Genomic DNA, 12,500 nt, shown 5'->3' on the forward strand with positions numbered 1-12,500 from the left:
TATATATATATATATTTACACACACACCCACTACCTGGTTGTTAATCTAGAAGGTGACTGGACCAAAAACTGCCTATAATCAAATGTAAACCATCTTTATGAAGTTTGAACATATATATATATATATATATATATATATATATATATATATATATATATATAATATATATATATATAATATAATATATGTATATGTGTGTGTATGTGTATATGTGTTACTTGCAACTCACTCAAACTTCCTGATACTTTCTTGTGTATTGGTTTACTGTCCGAGTTTAACTCGTAGTTTCTTCGTGAATGGAAAAATGAGCCTTTCACTTATCATTGCTTGGTACCGATGTTGACTGTCTGGAAAGCACCTGTCTCCCGGAACATGGAAGTCGCTTTCTTTCAGACAGAAGAAAATTATATTCTGACCCAAATTTTAGGAGATTATCTACTCCCTAATTATAGAAGTACTTTTTGGAATTATGATGCAGTGGCTGGTCCACAGGATTTTGTATAATTTTCTCCAGATTATCGTATAATTTCTAAGCGTAAATACTTGTGAATAACAAAATATAAAAGTTTTGGTGTCAGTGACCAAGGTAATTTGACGACAGCTAAGTCTTTCTTAATCATTCAGTCGATCATCTTTGTCATAGCAGACGTATTTTGGAATGGGGTTGCTAGCCAAATGCCCATTTCTACCCTGGCCGCAATTGCAACGTCAAGCGAGGTGCGGATGTTTAGTTTGTACGAAAGAACACTTAAGTTCCATAAACAAAGTTCTTTGAAACATTTTTATCTCCTCAATAAGGTTTGTCTTCTTACTGTGGTCAGATACAGTACCACCATGGTGACACAGCATGTTACTACTTATCCCACCAACACCTGATATCTATTTAGCCTACACATGGTTATACGCAATAGCTCTGGACATTCAAATGTATATATATATATATATATATATATATATATATATATATATATATATATATATATATATATATATATATATATATATATACATATATATATATATATATATATATATATATATATATATATATATATATATATATATACATATACATATATATATATATATATATATATATATATATATATGTATGTATGTATGTATATACATGTGTGTGCGAAGATACAGTGCATTACTACACTAATTCAATTCTCCTTGCATTTTAATAATTGACTTACATTTTCATATTTTCATTATTTTGTTAATTTTCTTTTCCTTCAATGAATACCATATTCTTTGGAAGCTTGGATTTCAAGTCAGTGACACCTGTGGGCTTGTTCCATATGAACAGAGTTCTAAAATATATTAATAATTAAAAAGTAGTTATACTACTTTGGTCTAAAATTTTTTCCGTAATTAGGCGGTAAGGCTAGTCTGGTAATTATGGGTTCATACAATTCAATTATTAATCCCAAAAATAAATAAAATAAAATGAAATAAAATAAAATAGCTTCAGAACATAAAAATAAAGAAAAACCAAACGGATAAAACTACCGACTTTGTACGTTACAATTTCCAAGTATTTTACTATTAAAAATTAGGTTTTAGAATATATATATGTAAGTGTATATATATACATGTATATACGTATGTATGTATGTATGCATGCATGCATTTATGTATGTACATACATACATAGACGCATGCTTGCATTCATACATACATACATACATATATATATATATATATATATATATATATATATATATATATATATATATATATATATATATATATATATATATATATATACTTACATATATACCTTTGTTTTTTTATTTTTGTTCTGAAACAATTTCAGTTTTATTTATTTTTGGGATTAATAATTGAATCATGTGAGCTTCTCCTAATTACCAGACTAGTCTTACTGCCTGATTATGGAAATATATATATATATATATATATATATATATATATATATACATACCTTCATTATTACTATATTTCAGAACTCTGTTCATGTGGAGGAAGCTCACAAGGGTCATTGACTTCAAATCCAAGCTTCCAAAGAATATGGCGTTCATTGGAAAGAAGTAAGACGAGATAAAGGAAAATACAGAATGAAGAGATCTCACTTATTAAAAATGAGAAGATAAATTAACAAAATAATGAAAATATGAAAATATAAGTCAATTATTAAAATGCAAGGAGAATTGCACTAGGGTAGTAATGCACTGCATCTTCGCTTGAACTTCTGAAGTTCCAATTCCACATCCTCAGAAAGACTTAAAAAAAAAAGAGAAAACTGAGGACTTAAGTATGATGACTGATAAGCAAAATTACACTGGAAGGTTTCGAAGCAGCTCAGTGCATTTGGATAATCTAAGCAGACAAAAGAATTTCGAGGTGAAATTGATAAGCCATTTTGGATTACAAAAGATAAACGACTCTGAGTACGGAGAAAGGACACTTCCGTAATGATCGATCTCTCGCAAGACTGCTTTGTGTCCTTTGTTCGTAATTGGTTGACAGATGTCCGTGCAGATAAAGAACAGACAGATTATAGTGGAAAGGACATATAATGGAGATGCTAGCATGAAGATATTTTTGAAACCCGTTATTATTTGCAGAAGCTGAGTATCTTTCTGGTACATACAACTATTATTATTATTATTATTATTATTATTATTATTATTATTATTATTATTATTATTATTATTATTATTATTATTATTATTAAAAGATATGCATATTATTATTATTAAAAAGATATGCATAATGGAGAACAAAATGGAGAAAGTCACAGTCATGTATGGGTACAAATATTTTTGAAAATAAATCTACACAGAGAGTTTTCGGGGATCTGTTAGATTCCCCTTGACAATCTCAGATTCTCGAAAGCTCTGTGTATTCATATTTAAATATATTTGCACTCATACATAACTGTGGATTTGTTTCTCCATTATTATTATTATTATTATTATTATTATTATTATTATTATTATTATTATTATTACTCTGTATTGCAAACACTCGTACGGAACAAGGCTGAAAGACCCTGAACGCGTAGAACAAACTTGCCGAGAATGAAAATCGTAATTGCATAAAGAGAGGGAAAGAAAACAAAAAGAAAACCTTTGTTAAGAATTTGCTGACCGGACGATTTCACAAAAGTAAATGAATGATTTGCGCAACCTCATGACGTCAAAAGTAATGAAAAATCAATCGTCCTTAAGTTAGAGAAAGGCGATTTTCTGGTCGTTGGTAAATTTCTTGTCAATGATAACGAAGTGGTGTTTCTGAAACGGACTGTTATGCGGTGTTTTCAGAGTGAAATTAGAATGGCAGAATTCAGGAAATTTAATGAATAAAAGTTCTGTCCTTTCTTATAGCCTAATCTTCCATCTTTTAATCGTCCTATGAGCATTTTCTATATTGTCTTTGGATTCATGGTTTTGTTGCAATCCCCGGGGCCCCTCCTCTTTAATGGGCCAGGATCCTGCTACTCTATTTGACATAGGACTTATTATTAGACAAAAGATTAAAATTAGAAAACAGAAGGAGGTGGTCACTTTGCACTGCATCTACCTCCAGGTCACCTTTTGGAAGGTGAAACTCGGTAAGCCTCCTTTACTAAGGTGTAGCCCTGTTGAAGGTTGTTTCCTCAAAGGCTCCCCCCCTCCCCCCCACCGTCTCCACCCCACAACCACCAAATCCCTCAAGTAAAATGCAGTTACAAACGCTTCAGTCCGTCAATGGATGAATCAAATATGCCCCACCAGAAGATCTAGTTGACATCTGTTGGGATGCCTTTATTTTGCTACTGAAGTAGGTGGTTCTTCCCGGAGAGGGCTTGGATAGCCTATGGCATCTAAAGGCCTCCCTCTCTTACCTGGGACCGAATAGTGCACACACCATGAGCAGTAATACTCGGTGGAGCTATATGGGGCTCAAAGTTCCTCGTTGGTCGAATCGGTAGAGATCTCGGCTAGTATTCTGCTAGGCCCGAGTTCGAGTCGCCGACCGGCCAGTGAAGAATTAGAGGAATTTATTTCTGGTGATAGAAATTCATTTCTCGATATAATTTGGTTCGGATTCCACAATAAGCTGTAGGTCCCGTTGCTAAGTGACCAATTGGTTCTTAGCCACGTAAAATAAGTCTAATCCTTCGGGCCAGCCCTAGGAGAGCTGTTAATCAGCTCAGTGGTCTGGTTAAACCAAGGTATGCTTAACTTAATTTATATGGGGCTCAAGCTTTTGAGCAAAAGGGAGCATTGAGAATAGACAAAATCAATATCATTCGAGAAATTAAAATGTATTTCTAGCAAAGAGTAACCTTAACTTTTCAAAGAAAGGACGAACAATCACCCACGACACTAGCTTATTCCACATTCATAAAAAAAGGGAGATTGCATGCAGAGTAAAAGACACATGGATAGTTAAGCCGTAAAATCCTTAGAGGTGTTTTTACTATAACCTCTTTGTCTGAATGAATATTATTAGCCAAAGTGACTGTGAAGGTCATAATGAAATTACTCTTCGCGTGAGAATTTCGTTTGGTGTCGGACATGTTTAGCCAGCATATTCATCCATATTTTATTATTTTCTGACGAGGAATGTGCCGAGATTTTATGCTGCGTATTATCATGATTCTGTCGCTGCCACGTTTTTTTATGGTCGAATTTACGTCTTGCTTAAAACGCGAGTTATTCGTTTCCGTCAAGAGTCTTGACGAACATTAGGTAATGGAGAGCTTGCACACAAAGCAGGGAGAAGATGATAAAACGGAATATTGTATGCGTTTGAAGTTATTTGAAGTTTGTTCTTTCATGACGGTGATAGAAAGGTTATGTTTTTCGAACTCTACAATGCACTGGGGAAAAAGTCAGATGCTAGAGGAGTTTTTTTTACTTTGTATTGAAGTTAACCAGTCAGAGTATTAAGTGTGGAATTATGGTATTATAAGGAGGAATATAAAATATAATAACAATTGACGTTCTGTCTCCGGAATCATGGGCAGATTTCAAAGTGATTTGAGGACTTTTAATTTACGTATCGATCATGCTTATCGACAATAGCCTTCGACATGCTACATATTTTGCAGGAAGTCGGTTTTTGTACAGTTTTGCAAAAATCTTCGTGGATTGACTCGTTAAGACGTGCATGATATACCATGAGGGAGTGGTCTATTTGCTGTTGATGAATGTTTTGTGTAGGTATATGAAGCAATTTATAGTGCGGTAGTTTTTTGCTTTAAGGGGCATCCATGATTCCGCACTCAGAGAATGAATGCAGTTGTGATTGTTCACCTTGTTTGTTCTGAGACCATTTTATTAACTGAAACGACTCATTTGTGAAAGTAAGCTAGAGGTAATTGTATTAATTTACTGGGGGTGATGAACTAAATGTCAATGTTTTGAATGTCATATCATCGTTTCTTGAATATCCTTATGCTAAGATTCTATACATAAAATTGGTGTCTGTCATGTTTGAGAGTATATGAGGGCTTTCTTGTTCATTTCGTATTTATGGTATTATTCGGAATCTGGTATATCCATAAAGTCTTCAAACTGAAGTTTTATAGCGCCTTTTATTGTTTGGTTTTGTACTTATTTTACCCTTTTCATAAGTCATAATTTCTATTTTAATCCTTTCAAAACCATCATTTAGTTTCACCTGATGATTTTATTCACTGTAAATCTTTCCCTATTGTTCTTCAGCTAATTTCACGTTATAAAAAAAAAAAATAAATAAATAATAAAAATGAGAGTTTCAATTTTTTAACCATAAAAAGCATTGCACTTCATGAGCTAGATTGAGTCCGTCTGCCAATAGGAAGTAGTCGACCAAACCCATCTATCTATCTGTAATAATAAAATGCGAGTGGATCTTTCTTTGTCCGCCCTGGGTGGGGACGGGGTAGGTACGGGATTGGGAGGGTAGAGGAGACATGACCCATCCCTCCTCCTACTAACCTGTTTGTCCGCCCCCGGTGGGTGTGGGTTAAATAGGGGATCGGGAGGGTATGGGGGACATGACGGGCAGCATCCGGTTCTAGCGCAGCGTAGCGTGCGCCATCAAGCTCGTTTCCTAATATTCTTGCTGCTCGTCTTGGTTGACGAGTATTTAAATCTGTGATAATTTCCAATTACACATTTTGTTATTCTTTATAACCAATACTGTGGCCTAGCAACTATGTCCGCGGTTCCTCAGTTTCGCCTACATTTCATGTAAATTGTAAAATTGAGATTCTTATTCAAAACAGACAGCTCCCGTTATATTTTTTTTTACATCAATTCTCTCTCTCTCTCTCTCTCTCTCTCTCTCTCTCTCTCTCTCTCTCTCTCTCTCTCTCTCTCTCTCTCTCTCTCTCTATATATATATATATATATATATATATATATATATATATATATATATATATATATATATATATATATATATATATATATATATATATATATATATATATATATATATATATATATATATATATATCTCTATATCTATAATAAATATATATATATATATATATATATATATATATATATATATATATATATATATATATATATACATACATACACTCACACACACACATATACCTCCTCATATATATGTCACAGTATATACTGTAGAGCTACATACTTAAAAAAAATATTTTTTGTAGAAAATTACCAACAGATTACATTTACTGCTAAAGACTGAATAATCGTAAGAGGATTAGACGCGAAACTTCTTTTCAAATAAAGAAAAAAGAAATAGAGAAAAACAGCTGATTCCAGGTAAATGACATCATTTTGCTCTGTAGGTTTAGTGTTTTCGTAGTCGCTAAAATGACTGTTAATTCCGTACCGTTTTTATGACTGTTTTTAATGAAAAGGTAGTGTCCTTCCTCCTTTCCCTCTTTATTTATCTATTTATGTATTTTTTTATTTATTCTGCTCCCTTTCTTTTATTTATAAAGATATTTCCTTGAATATTTTATGCCTTTAGTTCCGAAGCATTTCTAATTGTTTTCTTCATGTCGACGCCTGCGTCTAGCCCTGTGAATTAATGTACACTTCAGACTTTCATATTGTAGTAGATTTTCTTGCCTTTCGCTGTTGTTTTTCTTTTTGATATTTGGGAGCCTTGCATTTCGACTGCGAAGTTGAATACTTTACAAGGAATGTCTTCGCCGAGGATGCAAGATGGAGAAATGGCTGCAAGTTTCATGTTTCTCCGCGTCTGATCCATTCCTTGGGACGTAGGCGAAAGTAATTGTATCTTTATTTTCCGGCGTATTAGTTACTGTATGAGGATTTAAGCGAAGGTAACTGTATCTTTATTTTTCCGGGTGTGTTAGTGTATGATAGTTTAAGCGGAGGTAATTGTATCTACTTTTCTGTGTATTAGATATTGCAGGACGATTTAAACTGAGGTAATTGTATCTTTCTTTTTCCGGTGTATTTAGATATTGCAGAACGATTTCAGCGGAGGTACTTGTGTCTTTATTTTCCCCGGTGTGTTAGTAACTGTAGGACGATTTAAGCGGAGGTAATTGTATCTTTACTTTTCTGTGTCTTATATATTGTAGGACGATTTAAACTGAGGTAATTGTATCTTTATTTTTCCGGTGTATTTAGATATTGTAGAACGATTTGAGCGGAGATACGTGTGTCTTTATTTTCCCGGTGTGTATTAGTTACTGTAGGACGATTTAAGCGGAGGTAATTGTATCTACTTTTCTGTGTACAGGTATTAGATATTGTAGGACGATTTACACTGAGGTAATTGTATCTGTATTTTTCCCGTATATTACTGTATGACGATTTGAACGGCTGATAAATTGGGCGCCTGAGAAGTGTGAGTTCTGTCTTGTTACAGATTAGAAACTCAAAATTTGCTCTCTCTCTCTCTCTCTCTCTCTCTCTCTCTCTCTCTCTCTCTCTCTCTCTCTCTCTCTCTCTCTCTCTCCTTAGTATTTAATTCGTGTCTCTTCTCTGCATCCGCATAACAAGGGAGACAGTTTTTACTAGCCGTATGGATCACTGGTAACGATATTCATTGTTGGTGAATAACAACCCTACTTCTTTTCGTATTTGAGAGGTAGGGAAAGAGGGCTTTGAAATTCCGTCACATTAAGGGCGTTAACGAATAGTGTTCAGTTTCAGTCTCAGGAATAGTTGAGTTACGGTGATTTACTGTTATTGTTACAGACTTCTGTTTGCCAAATCAACGCCTTGTCGCTTTCATGTTTATTTGTCTTTAGTATCATTATCACTCGAATATCCGACAGAAGAAAGCGAATTCCAAGGAGAGCGTCAAGCTCGCATCTTTGTCTTCAATGAATTCCTACAGAAGAAGGGATCACTGCCAGTGGGGGCCGCTGTTTAGGGCTCAGGTGAGACTGATATAGTGAAACAGCGATAATTATTAATTAGTAGAAGACGTTGAGGTTTTTGCACATCGCAACAATCTCAAACTCCTCCTATTCTTCCCTCCCCTCTCCTCCCCCCTCCCTCCCCTCCCTCCCCTCCCCTCCCCTCCCCTCCCCTCCCCAAGAGGAACTCTGGCACTACTAGGATGGAATCTCCAGGCTCCAGATTTTGATCTAAGATGCCGGTATTAGAACTCCGTTTGCTGCATAGGTTTTCGTTTCAGTGATCTTGCTTATAATAGTTTTTTTTTTCTTTATTATTTAACTGATTCCCTTGAGGATAATTTGCAAGTTCGTGTTTGTATCATTTGATTTCGCAGTTTTACTTTTCTGTAAAAGAAAACTGTTGTGCCAGGCTTTGTCTGTCCTTCCGCACTTTATACTGGCCGCACTTTTTCTGTCCGCCCTCAAATCTTAAAAACTACAGAGGCTAGACGGCTGCAAATTGTTATGTTGATCATTCACCCTCCAATCATCAAACATACCAAATTGCAGCCTTCTAACCTCAGTAGTTTTTATTTTATTCAAGGTTAAAGTTAGCCATAACTGTGCTTCTGGCAACGATGTAAGATAGGCCACCACCGGGTCGTGGTTAAAGATTCATGGGCCGCTGCTCATGCAGCATTATACCGAGACCACCTAAAGATAGATCTATTTTCGGTGGCCTTGATTATACGATGTACAGAAAACTCGATTGTGCCCAAGAAACTTCGGCGCATTTTTTACTTGTTTCCTTTTTCTCTGGCAACAGTTTCACTTTTAGACTTCCTACAGATATAGTGCTTTTATGATAATTTCCTCTTTTCCCAATTTTTGTTGGTAACTTTGGCCGCAGATAATATGCGCTTTTGATATTTTAGTAATCTCTTTTCAGAGTTTTCCGTGTTTGGTTAGTAACTGTTTCTCTGATAGATAATTAAATACATTTAGAATTTTTATGAGCTTGTACGTTTTTTTTTTTAAACTGCTTCTCGTGTGAGGAGTATACAAATTTATTATTTTTCACGCTATATTTGTTTGCAAAGTATTTTTAAGTTTCGTACCACATAGGAGTCAAGTATTATGTTTTTCTTGGAGGTTCGGCTCTAAACAACATTGATATTATTGGCTTCTGGAAGAGAATTTCTCATGTGCGAAGGAAAAATCAACAGAGAAATACACGAAAGCTAAGCCTGTGACTCAAAAAAAGTACAACAAAGATAAATAAATGTGCTGGAAAATAAACAACTAAGGACCAGCAGTAGAATTTATACTCAGTGAATTTAGAAAATTACAAGTCACAAAATAGACCTGCAATATAGGAATAAATGGTAACCCACTGACTACTGTTCTATGGGTTAACTATTTTGATCACGCAAGTAGGCTTTGCTTGCTATGTTTATGTGTATGATTTGAAAGATTTTTATTTCTTTACTTTACATCTTACAGCTTAAAAAGAAGAGGGAATTACTTTGGTCTGTATTTCAATATTGTTTAGATTAATTCTGAATTACTTTGGTCTGCATTTCAATATTGTTTAAATCAATTCTGAATTACTTTGGTCTGTATTTCTATATTGCTTAGATTAATTCTGAATTACTTTGGTCTGTATTTCTATATTGTTTAGATTAATTCTGAATTACTTTGTTATGTATTTCAATATTGTTTAGATTAATTCTGAATTACTTTGGTCTGTATTTCTATATTGTTTAGATTAATTCTGAATTACTTTGGTCTGTATTTCTATATTGTTTAGATTAATTCTGAATTACTTTGGTCTGTATTTCAATATTGTTTAGATTAATTCTGAATTACTTTGTTATGTATTTCAATATTGTTTAGATTAATTCTGAATTACTTTGGTCTGTACTTCTATATTGTTTAGATTAATTCTGAATTACTGTGGTCTGTATTTCTATATTGTTTAGATTAATTCTGAATGACTTTGGTCTGTATTTCAATATCGTTTAGATTAATTCTGAATTACTTTGGTCTGTATTTCTATATTGTTTAGATTAATTCTGAATGACTTTGGTCTGTATTTCAATATCGTTTAGATTAATTCTGAATTACTTTGGTCTGTATTTCTATATTGTTTAGATTAATTCTGAATGACTTTGGTCTGTATTTCAATATCGTTTAGATTAATTCTGAATTACTGTGGTCTGTATTTCTATATTGTTTAGATTAATTCTGAATGACTTTGGTCTGTATTTCAATATCGTTTAGATTAATTCTGAATTACTTTGGTCTGTATTTCTGTATTGTTTAGATTAATTTTGAATTACTTTGGTCTGTACTTCTATATTGTTTAGATTAATTCTGAATTACTGTGGTCTGTATTTCTATATTGTTTAGATTAATTCTGAATGACTTTGGTCTGCATTTCAATATTGTTTAAATTAATTCTGAATTACTTTGTTATGTATTTCAGAATTGTTTAGATTAATTCTGAATTACTTTGGTCTGTTTTTCTATATTGTTTAGATTAATTCTGAATTACTTTGGTCTGTATTTCTATATTGTTTAGATTAATTCTGAATTACTGTGGTCTGTATTTCAATATTGTTTAGAATAATTCTGAATTACTTTGGTCTGTATTTCAATATCGTTGAGATTATTTCTGAATTACTTTGGTCTGTATTTCAATATCGTTGAGATTAATTCTGAATTACTTTGGTCTGTATTTCTACATTGTTTAGATGAATTCATCTGTCGGTCTCTTCACTGAATGTGATTTTAGAGTGTTTCAGGGATTTTCTCTCCTATAACTTGTATAGCTTTGATATCGGTAATCATATTTACACTCCTCTCCAAGTGGCTCACACAGGCGGAGGGGCAATGATCATTGCAATGGACAGATCTGTTGACATCCGTCCTTTTACTGGGTACTTGTAAATAAGAATAGCTAAGAGATTTAGTGCTAAAGCACATTACTTACACTCCTCCTTGATGAAACATTTTGTCTTGATATTTTGCAAATTATTACAGCCTACCGATGAACTCACTGTCCTTCGTAGGTTATGGAAAAGCTCGTAGTTTTGTATTACTGATTCTTTATGTAGTCGATCCTGATATTGGTGTTTATCATGTCAACTCTTCTCTTTAGTAGAGTTTCAGATTAAAGCGGACAGACGTGCCATATGATTATATGATAATGCGAAGCGTATGAAATCGACAGGAAACAGAGTTATGAAATTTCGAGCTGATTATTAGTTTCAGTGGTTTGGTAAAACCATTTCAGTAATAATAATAAATCTTACTCTACTTATAAATTACAGAGCCTTGTGGTTCAACAGACACACCGGAGCGTTGGCAATGAAACATTTCGCAGTTACCTGTAAACAGAAAATCTGCTCCTTCCACAAACGTAAATTTAAAAAAAAAAAAATGCATTCCCGAGATCATAACTTAATCTTGCTTCCCGTTTCTTGTTCGTTTTGAAAAGCCTCTTCAGCAACGAATGCTTTAATTCGAATCCCCTTGCCACGTCGGTTACCTAGGACGATGTGAAATTTATTTGCTTTCTTTAAAGCACTGAAATCCTGCATATTCAATACATGTATATACGTTTCTTTCTGCGCACTCCCTCGCTTGCTCGTTTGCTTATGCATTCGTACATATGATATATAAATATGCATGTGTGTGCGCATGCATACCGTGTATGCTGGTCATTTGTATGTGTGGATGTGGAGCCGCATTGATAGATGGATCATTAAGTGGACAAATTGACAAACGTGCAAAGACTTTTTTATTATCGTTCATTTGTTTCTGTCCTCATCATTACTGTGCACTGTTCTGGTAATTCGTGTCCTCATAAGGTTGTTAGGGAAGGCGTTAATAAGGATTCCGCAAGGTTTTGTAAAATATGAACCGGAATCTTGTGCGTGAAATTGACTCTTAAAAGAAAGTCTGTGTGTGTGTGTGTGTGTGTGTAAAAATCTGCCTGGGTTGTAAAAGGAATGAGAGATGTCTCGAATAAATGCGTAAGAGAGATGAAATCTTATGCACTGAAAATAAAAAGCATCCCTTAACCAGTTTAACATGAAAACGAGCTGTATAATTTTCAAAGCTAAGAATATATTTTCAAAGCTTCGGTCATGTCTGCGTCCTCCATACATGCATGTACAGTTCAGC

The 12,500-nt window shown here is 33.8% G+C and overlaps 1 protein-coding gene across 1 annotated transcript in view; it reads right to left on the minus strand.

The window, feature by feature from the left end:
• LOC136848406 (uncharacterized) overlaps nt 1-12,500 on the minus strand; it is a 59,616-nt gene that overhangs the window by 45,044 nt on the left and 2,072 nt on the right. The window contains exon 2 of the mRNA XM_067120703.1: nt 5,938-6,094. Coding sequence (XP_066976804.1) covers nt 5,938-6,094 — 157 coding nt within the window. The remainder of the gene's footprint in view (nt 1-5,937; nt 6,095-12,500) is intronic.

This window comes from Macrobrachium rosenbergii, chromosome 19, assembly GCF_040412425.1.
Source record: "Macrobrachium rosenbergii isolate ZJJX-2024 chromosome 19, ASM4041242v1, whole genome shotgun sequence".
NCBI lineage: Eukaryota > Metazoa > Arthropoda > Malacostraca > Decapoda > Palaemonidae > Macrobrachium > Macrobrachium rosenbergii.